The sequence below is a fragment of the Colobus angolensis genome, unplaced genomic scaffold (genome assembly GCF_000951035.1).
Source record: "Colobus angolensis palliatus isolate OR3802 unplaced genomic scaffold, Cang.pa_1.0 Scaffold169, whole genome shotgun sequence".
Classification (NCBI taxonomy): Eukaryota; Metazoa; Chordata; class Mammalia; order Primates; family Cercopithecidae; genus Colobus; species Colobus angolensis.
In genome coordinates, this window is record NW_012114810.1 from 1,306,150 (window position 1) to 1,332,051 (window position 25,902).

The 25,902-nt window shown below is 47.1% G+C and overlaps 4 protein-coding genes across 7 annotated transcripts in view; 3 read left to right on the top strand and 1 right to left on the bottom strand.

Annotated features, from left to right (window-relative positions):
• The window catches only part of LOC105508861 (chromosome unknown open reading frame, human C1orf56), a 5,060-nt gene extending 2,664 nt beyond the window's left edge, over positions 1-2,396 (top strand). Inside the window, exons 2-3 of one of the 2 annotated variants that reach the window (XM_011937837.1) lie at positions 706-752; positions 2,293-2,396. In XM_011937837.1, the coding sequence (XP_011793227.1) occupies positions 706-726 (21 nt within the window). In that variant the 3' untranslated portion in view covers positions 727-752; positions 2,293-2,396. Of the gene's footprint in view, positions 1-705; positions 837-2,292 lie in introns of those variants that run through there. The other variant, XM_011937836.1, reaches the window with a different exon arrangement.
• On the bottom strand, positions 1,396-10,458 carry CDC42SE1 (CDC42 small effector 1). 2 transcript variants are annotated; one of them, XM_011937835.1, is made up of 6 exons: positions 10,116-10,317; positions 7,327-7,462; positions 6,376-6,690; positions 5,718-5,828; positions 4,933-5,023; positions 1,396-3,719 (listed from the first exon to the last, which is right to left on the bottom strand). In XM_011937835.1, the coding sequence occupies exons 3-5, from the start codon at positions 6,427-6,429 to the stop codon at positions 4,949-4,951; spliced, it is 240 nt and encodes a 79-aa protein (XP_011793225.1). In that variant the 5' UTR covers positions 6,430-6,690; positions 7,327-7,462; positions 10,116-10,317; the 3' UTR covers positions 1,396-3,719; positions 4,933-4,948. The 2 variants fall into 2 exon arrangements, with proteins under 2 accessions (XP_011793225.1, XP_011793224.1); XM_011937834.1 differs by lacking the exon at positions 7,327-7,462 and having other exon boundaries at positions 10,116-10,458.
• On the top strand, positions 9,718-19,064 carry MLLT11 (myeloid/lymphoid or mixed-lineage leukemia (trithorax homolog, Drosophila); translocated to, 11). 2 transcript variants are annotated; one of them, XM_011937832.1, is made up of 2 exons: positions 9,718-11,191; positions 17,791-19,064. In XM_011937832.1, exon 2 carries the CDS (start codon positions 17,797-17,799, stop codon positions 18,067-18,069), a length of 273 nt encoding a protein of 90 aa, XP_011793222.1. In that variant the 5' UTR covers positions 9,718-11,191; positions 17,791-17,796; the 3' UTR covers positions 18,070-19,064. The 2 variants fall into 2 exon arrangements, with proteins under 2 accessions (XP_011793222.1, XP_011793223.1); XM_011937833.1 differs by having other exon boundaries at positions 17,795-19,064.
• A 1,323-nt stretch (positions 19,065-20,387) lies between these two features.
• Positions 20,388-25,902, top strand: part of GABPB2 (GA binding protein transcription factor, beta subunit 2) — a 65,294-nt gene continuing 59,779 nt past the window's right edge. The window contains exon 1 of the mRNA XM_011937958.1: positions 20,388-21,138. The gene's annotated coding sequence lies outside the window, so the exon portion shown is untranslated. The remainder of the gene's footprint in view (positions 21,139-25,902) is intronic.

The following is a 25,902-nucleotide window of genomic DNA, read 5'->3' on the forward strand; positions in this document are numbered from 1 at the left end:
ACCATACGCGGCTAACTTTTTTGTATTTTTAGTAGAGGTGGGGTTTCACCATGTTGGTCAGGCTGGTCTCGAACTCCTGACCTCAAATGATCCACCCACCTCGGCCTCCCAAAGTGCTGGGATTCCAGGCATGAGCCACCATGCCTGGTCAATTAGTAGTTTTGACCTAATACAGCTTAACAGCAACAACTGCCAAAATTTGAGGTCTTACTATGTGCACTTTACCTGAATCGATCTTCACACCCTATGAGGTATTATTATCCCCGCTTTTCAGATGAAGAAATTGAGGTTTACAAAGCTAGTAAGTGACAGAGCCATGAGATTTAAATCAGGTTTGACACCAGTGCCAACCCTTTTCACCACTACCATCTGGGAGAACTGTCCTTCCGGAACAAGGAAGGGTAGTCCTCTGCTTTACCCAGAATTACCAAAGGTTCTGATTGACTTGGTAAGGTTTCAACTGATATGGATGATAGGACTTTGAGGAGGGAAAGGCGATAAACAAAGCATATGCTTGGTCATTTTGCTTGTTTGTGTTTTTCTCCTTGTGTGTCCAGTACCATTATTGCATACAAAAATAAGTAAGGGGTGGGCAATAGAGTTGAGGGAATATGGGTTTGTGGGAGGGGGAGATGAAGCAAGGAAAGGAAAGAATATAGATGTGGTTGTAATTTCCCTTTTTCTCTATTTTTTTTCCTTACCCAGATAGACAGAAACCGGAGGTAATGGCCACTTCATCCACATGAGGAGATGTCAGCATCTCAACCTCTCATGCCCTTTCAATCCTAGCACCCACTAGATATTTTCAGAACAGAAAAACAAAACTGGAAAATACATTGTTTGGTCTTGTGTTTCTTTACAGAGGTACGTGAGGGAGGAGAGACATAAATCTCTTCATCACTAAGACTGAACTGTGTAACTAGCAGCCTCTGGCTTATTCCCTACTCCCTGTCCCTCAGGATAAAATGTTGATATTGCTCATTTTCCTCATTTCCAACATTGTTTTAAAACAACTACTTCTTTTACAGGCTTGAAAAATCTCAAATAAACGCTAAGAAAAGGGAGTAGGAAGAACAAGGAGTTGAGCCCTTGAAAGATGACATTGGTCTTCTTGCCTTCATAATACTTGGCCCTCTCTCCTCAAAAGGGCAATGTTGGTATAAAATTCCATCTTGGCCACTTTGGAGGAGTTATCTTCATTAGCCACATCCATCCTTTTTTTTTTTTTTTTTTTTTTGAGACGGAGTCTTGCTCGTCACCCAGGCTGGAGTGCAGTGGCCGGATCTCAGCTCACTGCAAGCTCTGCCTCCCGGGTTTACGCCGGTTTGAGCCACCGCGCCCGGCCACATCCATCCTTTAATCCAACACACACCTGCAATGATTACTGTGCAACTATTTTGCTTAAATTTTTTATTTGAAAAATGTATTTAAAAGTCCAACAACTTTTTAATATAAATTATGACTCTCAAACCCATTCCCATCACTTTATTAGTGATGGTAGCATACATATTAGAGAAGGTAGCTAAAGGCAAGAGAGCACCAAAGGAAAAAGACTGTGTCCAAAGAACAGGTATTAAATGGGGCTGAAGATCATGGTAACCAGAGATGTCCAGGAGTCTCTAATCTTTCTACCCTATCCTGTTAACCCTTTAGATCTTTAGTATAACACTCAGGCTACTGAGGTATTTTAGGGCAACAAGTTGGGTTACTTTCAGAGCAACCAGCTTGACTGGAACTGAGAGTAAACTGGGAATGTATGACCAATCTTAGACCCTGAAAAATGGCAGGAAATACATGGAAATTAAAAAAGGAAAAAAAAATAGAACCTCAGTCACTGCTCTGTAGGTATAAACAAACTGAATGGGTGGTGGAATTGGCAGAATGGATACCAGTTCCTACCTTCCTGACCCCACTACCATAAAACAGGATGTTTCCTGTTGCAAATCGAATGAGACCCCAGCCTTCTTGTCTCACAGCAGGCAGGAGCTCATCTGTCTTGTTCTGCCTTCCTAATTACCCTGGAAGGGCCAGAACAAAGAACACCTGAGAATACTGAAAGTGCCTAAAGACCCCTGCTCCTACGTTGTTTTCCCATCTAAAGCCGACTCTTCAGCCGGTGGGGGCAGTGGGACCTGGTCTTCAGACAAAACTCCCTGAGTCTAACGTGTGTCTGGTTCTAGGACTAGGGCACAGAAATAGAGCTTAAAATTTGGGGAGGATAAGGAGTGTATCTACTGCTTCTCTCTCCCCCATCCTCAATCCTACCATACCCTGTTCATATCTACACTGCAGGAACCACTTCTCCAGAGGGCGAGAATAGCGGAGCATGGGACCTGTCCATCACAGCAACATGCGAGCACAAGCAAAACACTGAATAAAGAATTGTTTGGAGATTATGTGCAGCCCTGCTGAGGCTCATTTATACGAGCTCCTAGTTCATCCATGGCTCGGGCTTAAGATGAGTAACATGATGAGGGTAGCGTGCCAAGCAGAAATCACTTCAGAGAAAAATATCTTGACTTTAGAGCTGTGGTTCTCAAATGGAGGCGATTTTGCCCCCTAGGAGAAATTTGGCAATGTATAGAGACATTTTTGGTTGTCATAACTAGGGTGGGCCAGGGATGCTGCTAAATATCCTGTAATGCACAAAACAGGAAACAGGTATCCCTTACCAAGAACACTTCAGCCCAAAAGGTCCAAGGCATCTCGGTTGTGAAACCTTGTTCTAGAGCCTCTCCCTGCTCCCGTGCTGTGAGGATCTTAAGACTCCTAAATTCACAGATGATTGTTTTCAACCTATTTATCTCACCATCCTCAATGATCAGAAGTTCACCTTGAGATGGACTTACTCCTAGTTCTGCTGCATTCTGGGTTTCTCTCCAGACCCCTCTTCCTCCTCTCACCTGGGCCACCAGGGAGGTTGGCAGAGGGCAGGAAAAATGCCCCAAGACTTAAATGGAATGTCATCAGGTGAAGAGCTATCTCTTACCTTAACTCTTATTCGGTGGGAAACAAGGTTCCTAATAGGGATAGAGTTAAGGGTGGAAGCAACAGCAGGATGGGGATAATTAAGAGAACCTGAATTAAATTTTTAATATTTTAAAAGAGGAAAGTTGCTGGGAAGCTGGTAAACAGAAACAGAGGATTAATTACCTAGAGAGAGACACTGGTATTAGCAGAGAGATACTGAGGGGCTGTGAGCCTAAGGTTTGAAATCTAAAGAGTGGAAAAGGGAGTAGGCACCCCCACCAGCCCGTTTGACATCTACTTTAGTTCATTCTAGGAGAAAGAACGGCAGGGAGGTAGGGAGCTTCTCAGCAAAGCCAGCTTCAGCTTTGATAATCTCACCCACCTACCCCATTTAAGGAGTTTCAGGTTAAGAGTTTAAAAACAGGTGGCACCCAGACCATCATTCAGGAGACAGGAACTCATTCCAGGTTCCTAGAGAACTCCTATCTCAGATCTGAGGGTGTCCAGGGCTTCAGTTGAGCTCCTCTGGCTAACCAGTAGTCACTTGGTCAGTCCTGCTGCCTTGACCCCATCTCCAGGAGGGGCTATAGCCAGAAGGAGTAGAGGGAGTCCAGCCCCCAAGCCTTGTGAGGCACTGTTAGGCAGATAGGAAAAGAGGGGTCCTTAGATCACTGGTTCAAGGAGGGATCTGGTAGGGGCAGCATTTCTTCTGGGCTGGAAACAGAATGGGGGTTTCAAGATGGCAGAACCTGAAATTTAAAAAAAAAAAATTTTTTTTAAAGATTAGCCTCAAAGAAAACCAAGGCTTTAAGAAGAAGGCACTACCTAGTGCAGACTTTAAGCTGTTTCCACAGTGTGTTCTTCTTCTTTTTTTTTTTTTGAGACGGAGTCTCGCTCTGTGGCCCAGGCTGGAGTGCAGTGGCCGGATCTCAGCTCACTGCAAGCTCCGCCTCCCGGGTTTACGCCATTCTCCTGCCTCAGCCTCCCAAGTAGCTGGGACTACAGGCGTACGCCATCATGCCTGGCTAATTTTTGTACTTTTAGTAGAGACAGGGTTTCACCATGTTGGCCAGGCTGGTCTCAAACTCCTGACCTTAAGTCATGCACTGACCTCGGCCTCCCAAAGTGCTGGGATTATAGGCATAGGTTAGCCACCTATGCCCAGCTAAGATCCTACATTCTTGAATCTTCCCTTCTAATTCCTATCTCCCATTTTTTATTTTTTATTTTTTGAGATAGAGTCTCACTCTATCACACAGGCTGGAGTGCAGTGACGCGATCTTAGCTCACTGTAACCTCCACCTCCCAGGTTCAAGCGATTCTCATGAGCCACCTGAGTAACTAGGATTACAGGCGTACGCCATCATGCCTGGCTAATTTTTGTACTTTTAGTAGAGACAGGGTTTCACCATGTTGGCCAGGCTGGTCTCAAACTCCTGACCTTAAGTCATGCACTGACCTCGGCCTCCCAAAGTGCTGGGATTATAGGCATAGGTTAGCCACCTATGCCCAGCTAAGATCCTACATTCTTGAATCTTCCCTTCTAATTCCTATCTCCCATTTTTTATTTTTTATTTTTTGAGATAGAGTCTCACTCTATCACACAGGCTGGAGTGCAGTGACGCGATCTTAGCTCACTGTAACCTCCACCTCCCAGGTTCAAGCGATTCTCATGCCTCAGCCTCCCAGGTAGATGGGACTACAAGAGCATGCCACTGTGCCTGGCTAATTTTTGTATTTTTTGGTAGAGACGGGGTTTGCCTCATTGGCCAGGCTGGTCTTGAACTCCTAGCCTCAAGTGATCCACCCACCTCAGCCTCCCAAAGTGCTGGGATTACAGGCATGAGCCACCACGCCTGGCCATGCCTCTCTTTCTTGCATGAGATCAGGGTTCTGAGTCAGGGTATCAGGTTGTGTTGTTATGGGGGATGAGGTGTAGGGTGGATTTCTCTAATCACTCACCATTCCATTATTGGAGCTATAAGCCCCTAGAATTGCTCCATGGCCTATCTCGGTTTCCCTTGGATCTCATCTGCTCCTGAACTGCACCTGTCTGTGAAAAAACAGATGTGAGACACCTTCCTAAGTCTTCATATCCTACAGTAAGAACTCTACTTTGTGCCCTCCAAGGAAAAGGTTGACGCCATCTCCTTGACAATAGCAGCCATCTACTAACCGCCATTCCTCCTAGGGGAGTCTCAATGCCTCTTTTCACACTGGCCTTCATGAGGATGAGGTAAAATGGGTCTTTTACTAATATTCCCTCACAATGGATTCTCCCCTATATACCTGAGTTTCAGGATCTGGGAAAAGACTATCTTTAGACCCATTTCCCTTATTTTGGGAACAGAAGTACATCTTAGACATTGTTTAGGATGACGGTGCTCAGCTTTTTTCCTGTCCCAACACTCCTAAATATATGATTTACTCTGACACTGAGATAGCAGCTCTTAATTAGGAGAAGGGAGGATTAGAAGCTTTTTGGAAAAAGCCCTCCAACTATTAAGATACATATACCCCCTACCCCGGTGAAGAACAATCTGCTAAGTTGTAAAGATGAGAGAACCTAGGCCCAGACACCTAAAATGCCAGGTCTCGGGTTTCCACAACTTGTGACCGGGACTAGAATCCCAGGTTTTTACTTCGCCATTGAGTTATTTTCATATGTCCCTAGCTTGAACTTTCAAAAAGAAGGAACGGTTATAGACCTCACCCCCCGTATCAACCTCTCCCCATTTCCTTGTTACCATGGCAAGTCCATCTCCGGCCCCCATCTCCCCAGAGCCAATGTGAGTCAGGTGGACAAAATTCATTGGTTCCCCAATCATGGTCCGGTCAATCCGTCTTCTCTTCTTCTTCTGCTTGGAGAAGATAAGGAGTCATGTCTTAAGGCCCCTCCTCCAGTCAGAGTGGAGGAAGGGAAAAGAGTCTTCAAAACCACTAAAAAGCTAAGGGCCTGGTGGGAAGAGGGGATGTGGCATTGTAACAGGGAAACCACTAGGGCATGAAAGGCAAAGCTGGAACAAAAGCACACAGAAGACATGAACCAGAGAGTAGTGAGGGCAGTGGCCTGTAGAGTGAACACCGGAGGAAGAAAGGACACATCAAAGTCACCTCTGACTGATGACGAAATAATGGGGAAAACTGACAGGTATGCAGCTCCACCTACAAACCCCGCCCAGCTCCGAATGGACAGGAACAGGAGGTAATAGCTAGCAGTATTCACTTCTTCCATCACCCAATGCCCTTTATTCCACATATACAGCTGCTTGACTATAGAAGCTCATGATACAGAGGGAGGCAAGAAGTGTGCTTTTTAGATGGCAGATCCTAGATGGTGTGGCTACCTCACAGCACATGGTAATTGACTGCTCTTTGGGTTAGGATGGGGGTGGGGAGACTCACCGGCTGGGGTTTCTCTACCACACAGCAGCCCAGTTTGTGCCAAAATTCACTCATGTTCCCTGATGGTTCCAGCTTCACTCCTCTGTCTGAGGCCCCAAAGGGCTCTTGCTCTGGTGTTTGGACAACCCACTACTCACTCTCCCCAGATATAACACCACCCTGGGTTCACTCAGCTGGATGGGTCCAGAGAAAGTAGAATCCCTGGAACCCTTAACTGAGCAGTGAAGGTCAGTGTCTCAGAGCCTGAGAGATGAACAGGACCAGAGAGAGGTGGGCAGGCAGGCACAAGGTTATGTCTTCCTCAGACTTGGAACCCTGGATTAGAAGAAAGTAAAAAGAAAGATCAATGAGAAATCTCCCCCTCCCCCAATCCTTGAGAAACCTCCTGATGAGACTATATCTTCCCAGTTCTCCCTGAGAGGCCCAAGACCTGTACACCAACACTCGTTCCCAAACACTACGAACCTCAGTTTGACTCTTTAAGATAAAGGAACAGAACCAAAGACCACCAAGGGGTTAAGGAGCAGTGGCTGGTGGTACCAAGGGAGAGGAAGGGGGCTAGAAGCACTTAGAGTTAAAACGATGGGCGAGGACCAAAGGACAGTGACAGAAATTAGCAAAGTTTGGGGTGCTAGAAGCTCCAGCTCCCTTCTCTCTGAGTTTAGGGCAGAAGGGGAGGGGCATTTAAGTGACTCTGAAGAGGAAATAGTGGTTTTTTGTTCTCACAAACAAGGTCTCCACCCTGTCCCTGCCTTTTTTCTTACCTTGCCCTGAATGCCTAGAGTTTCTTTAAGAACAGGGGAGCCCTGGACCACTGAGGTCCTAGGTTGGCCCTCAGGAAAGACTTTCTACAACGAGAAATATGTTCCCCCTCTGCTGTCCTGTTCCTCCTGATTTCCCTCCAGTGAAATCCAATCCCTCCCAGAAGCCAGTTAGCAGTTCCTTTATTACCTGACCTTGAGATCCTTCCTGAAGGCTGTGTACATTCTGTTTATCTGTGTCCTGTATCACTGCACTCCTGTGTGTACACCTCTGTTTGCACATGTGTGGCATGGCCATATCTCCACGTGTGTCCAGTACAGATCATCTGTGTACAGGTTGTGGGTACATGTGCCAGGTATCTTCTGTCCCATGAGGAGTATTTTCCCCACCGTCCACATGTCCTATCTGCCACTCTGCTCTGCCTCACACCCTATAGGGCCCAGGCTGTCCTCCAGCTGTGACCTGTTCTCCCCTCCCTCCTCACCAATTCCATCCTCAAGCTTCACCAGTCAACCAGACACAAGGAACTTTCCGATAGTACTAGTGTCCAGGGAAGAACTTCCTCCTTTCTCACTACTGCCAGCCGGGGTAGGACACACCTGGGTTTCTTCTTAGACTCACTTGCATTTCCCCAGTCCTACAGTACAGACAACCTCAAAGATTCCAAAAAGGGGAGTTTCATAAATATGACACTTTAACATGAACAGGAATCTCCCTTTCTTCCAGGCCAGGAACACTGATGCTTTGGCACCCTAGACTGATTTAAAAACAAGAGATAGGCCGGGCATGGTGGCTCACGCCTATAATCCCAGCACTTTGAGAGGCCAAGGTGGGCGGATCACCTGAGGTCAGGAGTTTGAGACCAGCCTGGCCAACATGATGAAACCTCATCTCTGTTAAAAATACAAAAGATTAGCTGGGCGTGGTGGCCGGCTCCTGTAATCCCAGCTACTTGGGAGGCCGAGGCAGGAGAATCGCTTGAACTGGAGGTTGCAGTGAGCCAAGATCGCGCCATTGCACTCCAGCCTGGGCAACAAGAGCGAAACTCCACCTCAAAAAAACAAAGCAAAACAAAACAAAAAAAAGAGATAGCAGGGTGTAGTAGCATACGCCTGTCATCCCAGGTACTGGGGAGGCGAGGCAGGAGGATCACTTGAACCCAAGAGTTGGAGGCTACAGTGAGCCATGTTTGCACCACTGTACTCCAGCCTGGGTGACAGAGCAAGACCCTGTCTCAAATATAAAACACACACACACAGAGAGGTTTTTTAACAGCCTTGAGATGAGATCACACAAACACTCAAATGCAGCTTCTAGGGGAAGGGAGAACCCAGGAGGCTAGGCTTTCTCTTACTTCCCTTCTCACCACTGGAAGGCAGGAGTAACCAGAAGGAGCGGAAGCTAAAACACAGCTGTCCAGAGAGGAGAGCTCTGGTCAGTGGGACGTCAGTGAGTCAGTCATAGAGTTTATCCTGATGGTGGTGGTGGCAGGTGGTAAGGGTTGGGGGAAAATGAAGAATTAGAAGAAACCCCCAACACCAGCAGGCAGGCTGTACTGTGACTGGACTCTCCCTCAACATCTCCTGCCCTGCTCAAAGCTGAGGGACAGAGGTGGATAGTGCTGGGAGCGAAGAGGAGAAGAGAGGGGGAGGAGGAGAGAGGGAAAGGGGCAGTGCAGAGAACAAGGCCATTTCTGTTTCTTTTCCAGGGACCTGACCAGAGCTGGGTGGAGGGAAAGCGTGTGTGTGGGACTTGGCATGAAATGACCAATGATGACGAGATGTGACCAGGAAATTCCATTCCCTAGGACATTAGGGTCTCTGAAACTTGAGGGTGGGGTCAGAGTGTGAAGACAGGTCAGGGTGAATGTGATGGTAGCGCAGGGAAGGGGGGATGGGAACAAAGCCAAAAAAGGAAGTAAGAGTCACTGGCGGCCACTCTTCTTTAAAGCAGCCAGAAGAGAGTGGGTTGAGGAAAAATGAAGTCCTGAGTTGGTCAGCCCAGGAGGAAGAGCCATCCGAATCCAGCCCCACAGTGGATAGGGAAGGGGCTGAGAAATCAACAGGAGGGATGAGGATTAGACCGCATAAGGCCACGTCCTTGGTGCTCAGAACCCGGCCTGAGTTCCAAATGGCAAGAGTGAAATATGGAACCGGGAAAGTCACCCCCCACCCCCACCAAGATCACACTAGGACTTGAGGGTCTCAAAGCTGTTGGGAGGTGAGCAGAAGGGTTGGGGAAGAGGTGCCAGGGAGGAAGGATGTACAGGCTAGTTCTCTGGTCCTGTTCGGGCCCCAAACCGGTTCACCCGGTCCCACCGCCTCTGGCCCTAAGGCCTCCAACCCGCGGCCTGACAAGCCCTCACATGAAGCAGCTGGAGAGAAAGAAAGAATCGAGAGAATGGAATGGGCAATTCTGGCTAGAAGCCCGGGGCAGCAGCTGGTCCCTGTGTGGAGACCCCTAGACATGGAGGGCTGCGGAGGGACTCTGGAGAAGTGGAGTGGACTCCATATTTCAGCCAAGTGACAGGCCCAGCACCAACCTTCCCCTTCCCCAGGAAAGGTCTTCTGGGGGCTTAAGAGGAAAAGAGGGCTAGGCCCTAAGCCTCCCCTCCCCAAATATATTCAATCACACAGATTCCATATCTGTCTCCCCCTACTACCCAACTCTACCCAGTTCTCTGCTCTTCCCAACCCTTAACCGGATTGGGACCTCCCTGGGAATCTTTCGGACCCTCTCCTTCCCACCCCCACCCCAACATTCCAGTTCCTTCTTTTCCTTCTACGCTTCAGCAGCCTCAGCCTGCGCACTCCAGGAGCGTGGATGAGGACGGCCACCCCGGGCGCGCACCCCGTTCCCAACGCCCCGCATCTCTGCAGCCCAAGACATCCGCCTTCCCCACACCCCGCATCCGGTGTGTCTCCGCCCGGCCCTGCCGGCGCGGCGGGCGGGCCAGGGGACCAACTGCACGGCCTCACCTGCTCTTCTCCGGTATCCAGACGTTCAGCTACAGCTGGCGGGGGTGATGGGCTCTGCTCCGTGGCCGTCAGTGTGGGCTTCCCGGGCTAGCTCTGCGGCCCGGTGGGGGAGCCCAGAACGAGCCGGCAGAGGTGGGGCCGGCTGAGGGCGGAAGCGGCGGCGACGCGATTACGAAACCCGTCCGGCTCGGAGCCGAGCGCACAGCCGAGCGCTCCCCTCTGGACTGCGGACGCACTGCACTGTGCGAGGCGTGGGTGGTGCCTCTGCAGTCCCCCAAGGCCGCCGCCCCTGAGGGGAGAACCGGAGAATGCGGACACCTAGATGAGGGCCTGGCACCCAAGCCGGGGCCCCCGAAATCTCACGTTCCCTTTGCGCGCCAGGCATGTCGGGGCAAAACGAAGCGGAGCCCCCCAAACCCCGAGACCTAACCAAGTTCAGAGATTCGCAGAAGCACGCCCCCCCACCCCAAATCTCTTTTGTGCTCTACCCAAAATGGAATAGGACTAGGTTTATTTACCCATTGTGAGGGTAGAGAGGCGAGTCGGGAGGATCAGGGATTGGGAGAAGGGGTGGAAAAATACGATTCTTAAAAACACCTTGTAACCTGAAGTCCTTAAATTGTAGAAGAAAGGAACACTACTTTCCATTGTAGTCTAGAGTTAAGATTTCAAGTCCACAAATTAGAGGACCTAAAATTAGAGGGCAATTAACTGCTCATTCATTGCGTCCCCAGTCAGCACGGGGGTGCTGGAGGAGATCGGGAATAATAGCGCAGACCAATGAGCCTACGGAGACGCTTTAATCGTCTCTTTCCCTCAAGTGTTCTGGAACCTATCATTTGAATTAGCCGAGTCAGGCAGGAGGGGGCGGGGAATCCTTCCGCCCTTCTTAGGAGGGGCTGCATTGCAGGGGGAGAGTTAACTGACAGACTCAGTCACTGAAGAGGGAAAAGGAGTGAGAAGACAAAGCCGTCAAAGCCCCAACAGCTTTGTATTTCTCCAGCCCGGCGCAGATCCCGGAGCCCCCGAGGCACTCCCTCCATCTTTGGAACACGCCAATAATTGATTGATAACAGGTAAACCAAACTGAGGGAGGGGAGCAGGGGGCTGCAAAGATAGAAGAGCAGCTGCTTATGGTTAGATTGAAAGACCCCACATAAGGTGGGGGACAGCTGAAGAGGAGAGAAGGGGGCGCTATGAACAATGGGTAGTTATTTCTTCACAGCATCCATGCCTTGTTACCTTGTACAGATCATTAATTGCTAACAATTTACATGTAGTTATTTCTCAGCACCTACCTCCTTATTTCAAGTATCCTTTTCTGTAATGTATTGTCTTGTGTATTTAACATCTTCAGTCTACTTATCTTCCTTTTCAAACCATAATTTGTTCTACCAGCTATTTGATGAATCTTTAGTCCTACTGTATCTCTCTGCCCTCTACTTCCCTATTCTTGCAATTTTTTTCTGTAGTGTTTTATGTTTCTCTGTAGGAGGCAGTTTGGGAGGGGGTTATATGGGATAATGTTCAGTGTAATCCTGACCTTTCTTTGGACAATCTCTTTCACTCCACCTCAAATCTTTGCTCCAAAGAAAGAGGCAGCCTGGGGTAGGAAAGGTGGGAGCCTCTGTGTTGGAGAACTGCCTGATTCCATAGGGAAATCAGTATAGCCCACAGGAGCTAGCTATGGGGACAGATTCTGGAAAAGAATGATTATTTGCAGCTCAGTGGAATTGGTGGGGGAATGCTAATAGGAAAATCCAACTCCTGACTGAGGCACGCATTATGAGATGTCAGAGAGCTTCCGCTCCCCTCTACCACCACCACCACCACCTTGTCCTTCCCCCTTCCCCATGGTGGCAGCATGACACAGCAAGGCCCTGTTGAGTAGGCCTTGGATGCCCACAAAGGGTCTGGACAAAGGATATTTGGGCGTGTCTGTGTGGCTCCGAGAGAGTGTATCTTTCTAATCTATATATTTGCTGATCATGTATCTCTAAGAACAGAGTGATAATTAGAAATTGCCTTTGCCTAAAATACCTGGATAATTTAAAATGAAGGATAGTGGGAAGCATTTATTGAACATATGTTGTGGTACAAGGCACTGTCGAAACCCTTTAAGTAAATGATACTGTTTAACATAATGATAGATGTAAAGGTAGATGAAGTAGGGGTGGAGAGCATTTGTGGAGGGGAAGGGGAAGCTAGCCAAAAAAGGGACCTTTTGCAAAATTTGAAGTATTTGATAATTAAATCCATACTATATTAAATCAAAAATGTCATTACTATTTACATTAGTGAATAGTATTTTAACTTCAATTTTCTTTGTAGTCTTAGTTTTATGTTCTTGACTTGATTTTAATGCCACATATGCTTGCATGCATGTCTTTCTTGAATGTATTTTTTTTTTTTTTTTTTTTTGAGGTGGAGTCTCGCTCTGTCGCCCGGACTGGAGTGCAGTGGCCGGATCTCAGCTCACTGCAGCTCTGCCTCCCGGGTTTATGCCATTCTCCTGCCTCAGCCTCCTGAGTAGCTGGGACTACAGACGCCCGCCACCTCGCCCGGCTAGTTTTTGTATTTTTAGTAGAGACGGGGTTTCACCATGTTAGCCAGGATGGTCTCGATCTCCTGACCTCGTGATCCGCCCGTCTCGGCCTCCCAAAGTGCTGGGATTACAGGCTTGAGCCACCGCGCCCGGCCTCTTGAATGTATTTTGTACCCTGTGTATATGTCTCTGGGTCAATGACATAGAGATTTTAGGCCTTTTGAGTTAATGTTTCATAAAATTTCCTTTAGCTTTTTAAACTGCAAGATAGCTCTACCAAACACTCAGGGACTGTTTGAGCAGTTTTTTATACACAGTCTGGTTGTAAGAAAAGGAGTCAGTTTGTCAAAGAGCTTTTTCTTCTCAGATTCTAGCTTGCTCTCTACTGCCCTTTGCTTTTCCCCATTCAGATCACAATTATAGGAACAATCACCTAACCTACGGAATATCTATTCTTCAGCAACTAAGAATTATTTTAAGTTTGGGAATACTGGTATAGGTTTATATAAAACTGTTGGCAACTATCCATGTACAACACAAAAAGGGATCAGATTGGGAATTATGAGACCTGGATTCTATAGAAACTGGCTAGAAGTCTTCCCATTAATTTCTAAGATGTCTTCTAGTTTTAAAATTCTGTGATTTTTCCCCCCATGATTCTTTTTCTTTTTTCTTAGTTGGAGTCTCGCTCTGTCGCCCAGGCTGGAGTGCAGTGGTGCGATCTCGGCTCACTGCAACCTCCGCCTCCCGGGTTCAAGCGATTCTCCTGCCTCAGCCTTCCGAGTAGCTGGGATTACAGGCACCTGCCACCGTGCCCAGCTAATTTTTGTATTTTTAGTATAGACGGGGTTTCACTATCTTGGCCAGGCTGGTCTTGAACTCCTGGCCTTGTGATCCACCCACCTCGGCCTCCCAAAGTGCTGTAATTACAGGTGTGTGCCACTGTACCCAGCCCCATGATTCTATTTTTCAAAGAGCCTATAATGTACCTTGCATTATACTAAGCTCATTCTGGAGAAGACTTGTCAGGGAGAAGAGAGAAAACAACCCAGCTAGCTGGGGAAATAATTGGTAACAGTAAGAATCCCTATAGCCACAAGTCCGTAACAGTACTGACTCCTAGGGTATGCTTCTTAGGATCTCTATAGTCCCAGATTTAAGCAGGGGGAGGTTGGTTAATGGATACAACCATTTTTTTTAGCTCTCTGTGAACATCTCAGCAAAGTACTATGGAGATTATCAGAGTTGAGTATCATAGGATGATGACCTCACCTTTCCAACATGCTCCCCCACCCTGCTCCAATCCCTGCATCACCCTCCTTCTAAGCAGCTTCTCTGCTGAGTAATGCTCAGTTCCCAGGGTTTATTTTGGAACTTAAACTAAGACGAAAAGAACAACGCAGAATTCACTTTTAACATTAAAAACATTCTAGCCTACCCACTCACCATTTCTGAAGCCCCCACACTCTCACACATCACTGTGTTCTAGATTAACACTTTCTTTTTCTGCCTTGGTACAGTCATTTCACACTATACTGGAACATTTTGGAACCATTTAAGGCCATCACTTAGGAGTCTCTGACCTGGTGAGACCCAATAGGGTGTGTTGGAGAAAGGCCTTTTGAAACTTGGGGTTGTTTTTGGAGGCGGTAGAATGTTCTTTCTGCTCCTTTGGGAACATTTCAACTAATGCTTTTTTTTTTTTTTGCAATGGAGTCTTGCTCTTTTACCCAGGCTGCAGTGCAGTGGTGCTATCTCGGCTCACTGCAAGCTCCGCCCCCCGGGTTCACGTAATTCTCCTGCCTCAGCCTCCCGAGTAGCTGGGACTACAGGCACCCCGCCACCATGCCCGGCTAATTTTTTTTATTTTTAGTAGGGACGGGGTTTCATCGTGTTAGCCAGGTGGTCTCGATCTCCTGACCTCGTGATCCGCCCGCCTCGGCCTCCCAAAGTGCTGGGATTACAGGCGTGAGCCACCGCGCCCTGCCACAACTAACGTTTCTTGACCCTTGGCTAGTAAGTAGCAGGATGGAGGCTGTAGGCAGCTGTAATAGTCATATAATATCAAGCAGGGCTTGGGTAGAATGAGTAGAGAAAGTGATAGATCCATTAATGCACAGAACAATATCTGATTCTGTTAAGAGACCTTCTTCCAATCTGAACTTTACTTTAAATCCAAATGGATTTCCAATCCATTTGCTCTCATTATCGTCAGTATACTCTAGCATTGGGATCAGAGAAAAGAGACCCCCATTACAGCACAGAAAAGTTATTTATTTATTATTACTGTTTTTTGAGATGGAGTTTCACTCTTATTGCCCAGGCTGGAGTGCAATGGCGAGATCTCGCCTCACTGCAACCTCCATCTCCCAGGTTCAAGCAATTTTCCTGCCTCAGCCTCCCAAATAACTGGGATGACAGGCATGCGCCACCTCACCTGGCTAATCTTGTATTTTTAATAGAGACAGGATTTCACCATGTTGGTTGGGCTGGTCTTGAACTTCTCACCTCGTGATCTGCCTGCCTCTGCCTCCCAAAGTGCTAGGATTATAGGCGTGAGCCACTGCGCCTGGCCAGGAAAGTTCTTTTAGCACCTGGGTTTTGTTCTGAAGGAGAGTAGGCTAGAGAGAAATGGATTGTTAAGGCTTACCTGTGGGCTACTATATGGGAATGGCAAGGTATTAAATAGTGAGGGAAAGTTAATCAGCAGCCTTGAATGTCTTTGTGTAGAAAGCCCAGCACTCGTGTACAGAGAAGGTAGACTGGTTTTTATCCTTGGGAAATCTCCTAGGTATGGGGACAGATTCTGGAAAAGAATGATTATTTGCAGCTTAGAGGAATTGGTGGGGGAATGCTAATAGGAAAATCCAAGCTCTGACTGAGGCACACATTATGAGATGCCAGAGAGCTTCCGCTCCCCTCTACCACCACCTTGTCCTTCCCTCTTCACCGTAGTGGCAGCATGACACAGCAAGGCCCTGTTGAGTAGGCCTTGGATGCCCACAAGGGGTCTGGACAAAGGATATTTGGGTGTATCTGTGTGGCTCCAAGAGATGTATCTTTCTAATCTATATATTTGCTAATCATGTATCTCTAAGAACAGAGTGATAATTAGAAATTGCCTTTGCCTAAAATACCTGGATAATTTAAAATGAAGGATAGTGGGAAGCATTTATTGAACATATATTGTGTTACAAGGCACTGTCGAAACCCTTTAAGTAAATGATACCGTTTAAGATAATAATAGATGTAAAGACATATGAAGTAGGGGTGGAGAGCATTTGTGGAGGGGAAGGGGAAGCTAGCCAAAAAAGGGACCTTTGGCAAAATTTGGAGTATTTAATAATTAAATTCATACTATATTAAATCAACAATTTCATTACTATTTAATTAGTGAATAGCACTTTAACTTCAATTTTCTGTGTAGTCTTACTTTATGTTCTTGACTTGATTTTAATGCAACATATGCTTGCATGCATGTCTTTCTTGAATGTATTTTGTACCCTGTGTACATGTCTCTGAGTCAATGACATAGAGATTTTAGGCCTTTTGAGTTAATATTTCATAAAATTTCCTTTAGCTTTTTAAATTGCAAGATAGCTCTACCAAACACTCAGGGACTATTTGAGCAGTTTTTTATACATAGTCTGGTTGTAAGAAAAGGAGTCAGTTTGTCAAAGAGCTTTTTCTTCTTCTCAGATTCTAGCTTGCTCTCTACTGCCCTTTGCGTTTCCCCATTCAGAAAGCAGTAACACCATCCCCATACATAAAATACAGTAACAGTGATCTATAATCCCAAACTGATGGAGTTAGGTAAAACTCTACAGGGTGTTGGGGGAGATGCTAGAGGAAATAGAGTAGATGAAGCTGAGTAAGTTTAAGGAAGTTATCTGGAAGAGGTGAGTTTATAGTAGGGTTTAGAAAGCAAGAAGGAAAATAGAAAGCAGAAAAGTCATGGAAGGCCTTTTCACACATACTATGAGCTATTAAACCAAAGTCAGGAGGAGGAAGTCAAGTATTTTTAAGTATAATAGGAGTTTGGGCTAGGGGAATGGGGGTTCCTCTATAGACTTGGAGTTTTTTTCTTGTTTTTGAGACAGGGTCTCACTCTATTCCCCAGGTTGGAGTGCAGTGGCACAATCTCAGCCCACTGGAACCTCTGCTTCCTAGGCTCAAGTGATTCTCCCACTCAGCCTCCCAAATAGCTGGGACTACAGGCGTGCACCACCAGGCCCAGCTAATTTTTTGTATTTTTTGTAGATGGAGTTTCACCATGTTGCCCAGGCAGGTCGGGAACTCCTGGTCTCAAGCCATCTGCCTGCCTTAGCCTCCCAAAGTGCTGGGAATACAGGTGTGAGCCACTGAGCTCTTGAATGGAGTCCTGAAATGTGGAAAGTCTTTTTGTTTTTTGGTTTTTTTTAGACAGAATCTTGCTCTGTTGCTCAGGTTGGAAGGCTCACTGCAACCTCACCCTGCTGGATTCCAGCAATTCTTGTGCCTCAGCCTCCCTAGTAGCTGGAACTACAGGCATGAGCCACCATGCCTGGCTAATTTTTTGTATTTTTAGTAGAGGCAGGGTTTCCCCATGTTGGACAGGCTGGTCTTGAACTCCTGGCCTCAAGTGATCCACCCACTCCGCCTCCCAAAGTTCTGAGATCACAGGCATGAGCCACCACACCTGGCTGAAACATGGAAAGTATTTTAAGGTGGAGAATGGAGACAGTTAAGCAAGACAGGAATGAGCATAACTCTAACAGAGGCTATACCACTGCTGGGAAGAATGGGTTAGATTTTGGAAGGCCTTGAAAATCAGACCCAAGATCAATGTGATGCAATAGATGGTGAATAAGTCATTCCAAATGGGAAGAAGTTTAGAAAATAGTAGAAATTCATAATAAAGGGTTTTTGAAGCTTGTCCAAGGGAACTTGGATTATCTCCAGAGGTAATTGGGGATGTTGAGTTTCTTTTTTTTTCTCCCCAAATTCCTTTTTACTGGTGGGCTCGGAAGATATACAATTTTCTAAAAAGAAATTCCTTTTTACCAGTATGTGGAGTATCTAAGCAAGGAAAGGCCATGGGCCACAAAGAAGTTGCTGTAGCTTGAAAACTGACAAGTGGTTTCTTTCTAGGAAGCTATGAGGGACCCTGTGAGTAGCCAGTACAGCTCCTTTCTTTTCTGGAGGATGCCCATCCCAGAACTGGATCTGTCAGAGCTGGAAGGCCTGGGTCTGTCAGATACAGCCACCTACAAGATAAAAGACAGCAGCGTTGGCAAAATGATCGGGCCAGCAACTGCAGCAGACCAGGAGAAAAACCCTGAAGGTGATGGCCTCCTTGAGTACAGCACCTTCAACTTCTGGAGAGCTCCCATTGCCAGCATCCACTCCTTCGAACTGGACTTGCTCTAAGGCCAAGACTTCTCTCTCCCACCACCTTGCCCTCATTGTCTTCCCTCTCAAGCCCCTTCCTTTCCACTCCTTTCCCATTTTAATCTTCTCTCTCTATTGTGTTGGTGGTGCTGATGAATCTGCCAGAGTTGAGTTCTATATATTTATTTATCTGTCTACTCCATTTCTCTCAAAAGCCCTCAAGTCACAAAGTAAATGGTTCAAGCAGTGGAGTACTGGGTCACAGGGATTCCTCCTTCCCCCGCAAATATTAACTCCAGAAACTAGGCCTGATTGGGGACACCTGAAAGTAGTATAGTAGTGCAAAATGGAAGACTGATTTTTAACTCTATTTTAATCAGCTTCAGAGATTCTTTAAACCTTCCTAATCTCCTGCTCCAGGCCAGTAAACACAAATATTTCTTCAAGGGGTGATGAAAACCTTGGAAGTTTTAATCTGAAGTTATCTGCTATGAAACAGTATTTCTAAAAGGCTAAAGTGATAAGTCTCATGCTTTTTTTTTTTTTTGATCCTGCTCTTTCTTATATTCGTTTTCTTCCTCAGAGAAATCAGGAGGGTAGTTGGAGGTATAAAACAAGAATATTATGGAAAATGAAAATAGGGAAAATAACTGAATCATTTTAGAAGTAGCTTATTTCTTTTCTCAAGAGTATCTTCTTCAACCCTACTCACTTTACAACTTTGCTCCTGTGGGTTGAAAACTCTAGCTAAAGAAAGTTATCAAATCTTAATATGCATTCCTACTATTATTATAGTTTTTAAGGTTTCAATGCAATATTCTGAACGGTGTAAGTCCTTAGTATTTTAGCCTTACCTCCTGCATTTGCAATATGTAATACTAATCAGTGGGCACAGTTCTTCAGCTACATTGAGACCCTGAAATGAACAATTACATTCTGACTCTACATCTTGTCCCCAATCCTTCCAAAATTATTGTTGCTGATTTGTGCTGCCATTTAACTCATTTATTTAATAAAAACATTCAATCCCAGGACTGGAGTCTAGTTTTCTCTCTCTTCACAAGGGAAGCCATAGAAATCTGAGAAATTAGCCTTGCTTTCACACTCAGCTTATATATCTTTTTATTTTTTATTTTTTGAGACAGGGTCCCGCTCTGTCACCCAAGTTGGAGTGCAGCAGCGCAATCACTGCTCAGTGCAACCTCCACCCACCAGGGTCATGGGGTCCTCCCACCTCAGGCTCCCAAGTAGCTGGGATTACAGGCGCCTGCCACCACGCCCGGCTAATTTTTGTATTTTTCATAGAGATGGGGTTTCACCATATTGCCAGGCTGGTCTCGAACTCCTGACCTCAGGTGATCCGCCCGCCTTAGCCTCCCAAAGTGCTGGGATTACAGGCGTGAGCCACTAAGCCCCGCCTCATTTTATCTTTCTATAATAATATTCAACTTAGAGAAAGAATGATTTGAATAGCATTTAGACATTAAATGGTGAACGTCGCATTGAACAGATAAATAATGAAAGGGTAAAATCAACTTAAAATTAGAAAAGTAGGGAGACAGCTACAACCACTCTTCTCCTTGCCCACTGACTACCAACATATTTCAGGTAGTAATTCTCCTAGGTGCCTAAGAAGATAAACGAATTCACTCAAATACGTTACCTGCTTAATTTCTGGTTTTTGTGTGCCTACTATAAGAAAGCACTGAGCCAAAAGAATGTAAACGAGAAGACAAGACTCCAACTCTCAAGAGAAACTGTAAATACCAATATGGATAGGACAGCATTGGGCAGTGTATCATAAAGTAAGGATGATCTAGAGAAGTCCCCAGGAAGAAGAAAAAAAGGCAAAGCCTCCCTCTAGGCCATGAAAACCCCACATCTAAAGACAATCCCAGTCTAACGAAGAATGGGGCCAGGAAGGATAAGCAGTGTGTCCTTTTCTATTTTTACTGAGTTTTGAAAGGCCCCTTCAGAGTCCTTCAGTCATGGCAATTGGTGGGTGGGGACAGGGATCAACTGGTAAATAAAATGACTAAATGGATTTGCAAACTCATGCTCCATCCTCTTGCAGGCCTCCAAAAAGAAATGACTCAGGCCGGGCGCGGTGGCTCACGCCTGTAATCCCAGCACTTTGGGAGACCGAGGCGGGCGAATCACTTGAGGTCAGGAGTTCGAGACCAGCCTGGCCAACACGGTGAAATCCCGTCTCTACTAAAAATACAAAAATTAGCCCAGCGTTGGGGGAGGCTGAGGCAGGTCAATCACTTGAACCTGGGAGGCGGAGGTTGCAGTGAGTCGAGATCGCGTCACTACACTCCAGCCTGGGCGACGGACGAAACCAGACTCCGTCTCAAAAAAAAAAATAATAAAGAAATGACTCAGTTCTTTGTTTCACTGTTCGCACGGACAGCTTGGCTCTGGAGTCCTTATATTCGGGCTGTAACTGGAAAAATGTGTCCATCAGGCACCAGAACCCAATTCACAAACAAAGTCAGGAACGTCCCCAAACAGCTGCAGCCGAGGTTTGAGATAAGGAAGTGAGGCTTTCCTGTCAACCTAAACCTGGCCGCCCACGACCCCGAAGAAACAGCCAAGAGTTAAGACGCAAACTGCAGGACTGATGCACGATCCTAGTCTCCCTCAGCGGTTCTCCAGGTTCTTGGCGCCAACACGAGCCCCGGGCTCCGTCCCCTGCTGGAACTATTCAGACGCGCAAGACGTAACCAGCAGTCCTCCGCCTCGTTAAATAGTCCTGCCTAGGATGCCTCGGTGACGCACTTTTCCACCTCAGAAGTCCCTCAGCAGATATGCGATGAGCCTCGGAGGTGCATCATCTTTCTGTTCGAATGGGAGTATGGGTTTTCTGATTATTTTCCCTTCACAGATTCCTCCGCCAGAAATCTTACTCGCGGCGTCTTCATTTCCGGGTCCGCCATTTCGTTGCCTCTGTTTCTCCACGAGGGGGGGTTAAAGGCCCCCAAAACATGCATACATGAAAAGGGCAAAAAGTAACCGTCCTTGACAGGCAGTCTTAACTAGAGAAGGAAACGGGACTAAACTGGCGGGCTCCGTGGAAGCGCGGCCGGCAGCGTCCCGGACGAGGAGGTGAGGGGAAAGAAGAGATGTGTGGACTCCGGGGGGCGTCAGGGCTGGAAAGGAAAGTGCCGTGAGAAGTCACACCGCTTCCCAGCCCAGCCTCGGACTTCTGGGTGCTGACCGCGCGGCTCCCCGTCACCGAAGCGGGGGCAGCTGGGGGAGGGGGACGGAGAGGAAGGGGATGCCGTCGGGAGGAAGGGGAGGGGACTGGAAGGAGGTGAAGAAGAGGGTGGGTGTAAGACCTGAGGCTGGGGAGCTGGACCAAAGGAAGCCCAGGCCGCGGAGGTGACCACTAGGGGGCGGGGCGGAGCCGGAGCCGGAGCTGAGGCCTGTCGCCAGAGGCTGAGTTTGGCTCCCTGCCCCAAATTGGTTCCCATGTTTCAGACAGACATTGGTGTGAGGAACTGTAGGGTTTATGATAGAGAGGGAAACGGCAACCCTCATTCTCTGACCCTAATAATGACCTGAAAGATAACTAGTGAACTCGGTAATCTGAACGAGAGCAGTACGGGTCCCGCCTCTGCTTTTTTGCTTTTTTTAAGACTGAGTCTCGCTCTGTCACCCAGGCTAGAGTGAGTGGCGCGATCTCCACTTACTGCAACCTCCAGCTCACTGCAACCTCCGCCTCCCGGGTTAAGCGATTCTCCTGCCTCAGCCTCCCGAGTAGCTGGGATTACAGACGTGTGCCACCGTGCACGGCTAATTTTTGTATATTTTTAATAGAGACGGGGGTTTCACCATGTTAGCCAGGCTGGTCTCGAACCCCTCACCTTAGGTGATCCGCCCACCTTGGCCTTCCAAAGTGCTGGGATTACAGGCTTGAGCCACGCTCCCGGCCTCGACTCCGCTTCTTTCACAGTTGTTTGTACAGCTGGCCGCCCAGTGGGGACTTGAGCAATACTAAAAGAAACATAGATTCTTCCATTGCAATTCTCCTTTCCGTTGGCTGTCTCCTGTTCTCACATACTTCTTGAGCCAGAGGTCATCCCATTCCTCTCCCTTTTCCCGAAAGGGCTTTCTTTCTAGGGGCTCCCCCCACCCCATTGTCTTTGGAAAAGGACAATCTATGGCTTACTATCAACAATGTAACAAAATTTTGGCCATCCAGGACCATATTTTCATTTAATCACTAGGTCCACCCAATCCAGTAGAGATGTTCTTAGGCATGTATTTTCACACCTGCTTTGATGACAATAAGAACAAAAAACTGACCCATCCAAATTCTTAAATAAACAAAAGTAATTAATTACTCTTGGATAATAGAATACTTTGTTGTCAAGAGCTCAAGCACTGCATGAATTATTAAAACACACACTTATTGAAAGGTTTTGGGCCGGGCGCGGTGGCTCACGCCTGTAATCCCAGCACTTTGGGAGGCCGAGGCGGGCGGATCACAAGGTCAGGAGATCGAGACCATCCTGGCTAAGACGGTGAAACCCCGTCTCTGCTAAAAATACAAAAAAAAAAAAAATTAGCCGGGCGCGTTGGCAGGCGCCTGTAGTCCCAGCTACTCAGGAGGCTGAGACAGGAGAATGGCGTGAACCCGGGAGGCGGAGCTTGCAGTGAGCCGAGATCACGCCACTGCACTCCAGCCTGGGTGATGAACAAGACTCCATCTCAAAAAAAAAGAGAAAGGTTTTGGCCAGGCGCAGTGGCTCACACCTGTAATCCCAGCGTTTTGGGAAGCTGATGTGGGAGGATCCCTTGAGCCCTGGAGTTCTAGACCAGCCTGGGCAAGATAGGGAGACCCCTGTCTGTACAGAGAAAAAAAGAAAAAAAAAATTTAATCAGCTGGGCGTGGTAGTGCCCACTGGTGGTCCCAGCTACTCTGGAAGCCGAGGTGGGAGGATTGCTTGAGCCCAGGAGGTCGAGGCTGCAGTGAGCCATGATTGCACCACTGCACTCCAGCCTGGACCACAGAGTGAGGCCCTGTCTCTTTAAAAAACAAATAGGCCGGGCGTGGAGGCTCACGCCTGTTATCCTAGCACTTTGGGAGGCCGAGGAGGGTGGATCACCTGAGGTCAGGAGTTCGAGACCAGCCTGGCTAACATGGCGAAACCCCATTTCTACTAAAAATACAAAAAATTAGCCGAGTGTGGTGGCACACGCCTGTAATCCCAGCTACCCAGGAGGCTGAGGCAAGAGAATGGCTTGAACCCGGCAGGCGGAGGTTGCAGTGAGCCAAGATCATACCATTGTACTCCAGCTTGGGAAACAAGAGCAAAACTCCATCTCAAACAAACAAACAAACATACTTTATCCAATCCCCTATTGATATATATGTAGGTTCTTTTCAATCTTTTTATTTATTTTTAGAGACAGGGTCTTGCTCAGTACTTTATCCCATCCCCTACTGATGTATATTTAGGTTCTTTTCCATCTTTTTTTTTTTTTTCTTTTTTGAGATGGAGTCTCGCTCTGTCACCCAGGCTGGAGTGCTGTGGCCGGATCTCAGCTCACTGCAAGCTCCGCCTCCCGGGTTCGCGCCATTCTCCTGCCTCAGCCTCCCGGGTAGCTGCGACTACAGGCACCGCCACCTCGCTCGGCTAGTTTTTTGTAGTTTTTAGTAGAGACGGGGTTTCACCATGTTAGCCAGGATGGTCTCGATCTTTAATTTTTTATTTATTTTTATTTTTAGAGACAGGGTCTTGCTCAGTCACCCAGGCTGGAGTGCTGTGATCATAGCTCATCGCAGCCTCAAACTCCTGGGCTCAAGCGATCCTCCTGCCTTAGCCTCCTGAATAGCTAGGACTACAGGTGTGGGCCACCACACCCTGCTAATTATTTTATTTTTGTATTTTTGTAGAGACAGAGTCCCTCTGTGTTGTCCCAGCTGGGCTCAAATTCCTGGCTTCAAGTGATCCTCCTGCTTTGCCTTCCCAAAGCACTGGGATTTATTTTATTCATCTCCAAAATCCTAGAAGGCAAGTGAGACAGATTTTGTTTCCTCAGTTTATGTATAGGGAAAGTGGAGGTACAGCCAGCAAGGGAGAATATTAGTTGTTGGTAGTCAAGGAGTCAGAAGTGCCCAGACTGTTTTCTGGTGTATCAGGCTTCATCTCTTGTCTGGTCGATGGGCCACCAGGCAAGTATTGACCACCTGCCAGAAACAGCATTGACAAGATACTGGGAGAATGGCACATAGTTCCCCTCAAAATACTGTGGGGTTTTTTTTGTTTGTTTTTTGTTGTTTTGTTTTAAGTGAAAGCAAGTCGATTGAGAAAGTAAAGGAAGGCTGGGCGCAATGGCTCATGCCTGTAATCCCAGCACTTTGGAAGGCTGAGGTAGGCAGATCACGAGGTCAGCAGTTCGAGACCAGCCTGGCCAACGTGGTGAAACCCTGTCTCTACTAAAAATACAAAAATTAGCCAGGCAGTAGTGGCACGTGCCTGTAATCCCAGCTACTCAGGAGAGTGAGGCAGAAGAATTGCTTGAGCATTAGAGACAGAGGTTGTGGTGAGCCGAGATCATGCCACTACACTCCAGTCTGGGCGACAGTGTGAGACAGTCTCAAAAAACAAAACAAGGGCTGGGCGCGGTGGCTCATGCCTGTAATTCCAGCCCTTTGGGAGGCTGCGGCGGTCAGAGGTCAGGATATTGAGACAATCCTGGCTCACAGAGTGAAACTCCATCTGTACTAAAAATACAAAAAATTGGCCAGGCATGGTGGCTCACGCCTGTAATCCCAGCACTTTGGGAGGCCCAGGAGGGTGGATCACGAGGTCAGGAGATCAAGACCATCCTGGCTAACACGGTGAAACCCCACATCTACTAAAAATACAAAACATTAGCTAGGCGTGGTGTTGGGCGCCTGTAGTCCCAGCTACTTGAGAGGCTGAGGCAGGACAATGGCGTGAACCTGGGAGGTGGAGCGTGCAGTGAGCCTGGGCAACAGAGCGAGACTCTGTCTCAAAAAAAAAACAAAAAAAGCCAGGCGTGAGACTGAGGCAGGAGAATCGCTACAACCTGGGAGGCAGAGGTTGCAGTGAGCTGAGATTGTGCCACTGGACCCCAGCCTAGGCAACAGAGAGAGACTTCATCTCAAAAAACACCCCCCCAAAAAACATAAAACAAAAAAAGATTGTCTTAACGAGAATGCAGCCCAGTAGGTCTCAGCCTTATTTCACCCAACTCCTATTCAGGATGGAGTTGCTCTGGTTCAAACACCTCTGACACTTCTCCCCTCCCTTTTATTGGAGAGCCCTTAATCCTAGGGGTTACAAATGAATAAAGATCTATCTTCTGTAACTTTTTCAGGCTGAATAGGGGCGATGATATTCCTGCCTGACTCTTAGGGTTTCTTGTATTCAAGGGTTCAGAGAGGAGCTCAGTCAGAAAGCATCAGTATGGTGAGAGCTATTCATAACTCCCAACAAAAGGTGATATCTGGAAGATTAAAAAGTGTTCAGTTTAAGACAACATTCAGTAGGCTTACCCTGCATTCCTACACAAAGAGTACAACAGCAATATACCCCACAACAGTAAAGCAAAATAAGCAAAACTGTCCCAAGTAAACTAAATAAGAAGGTTTTCCGTGAACTGGGCAGCTGTTGGAACCAAGCTAATTTAGGGTTACTAGCTGATTCCAGTATTGTGCCCAGAATTAGAATATTGATCCAAATTTTTATGTTACCTATCCCTTTTGTTTCTTTTGAGCAGCAGCCAGAGATCACTGGTTGGTTCACAGGAATAAGCAGGGTTAGTCTAAATTGCAGAAAAAAACTTAAAAACGATTGATGAGACTAGAATTTTTTTTTTTTTTTTAATTATGAA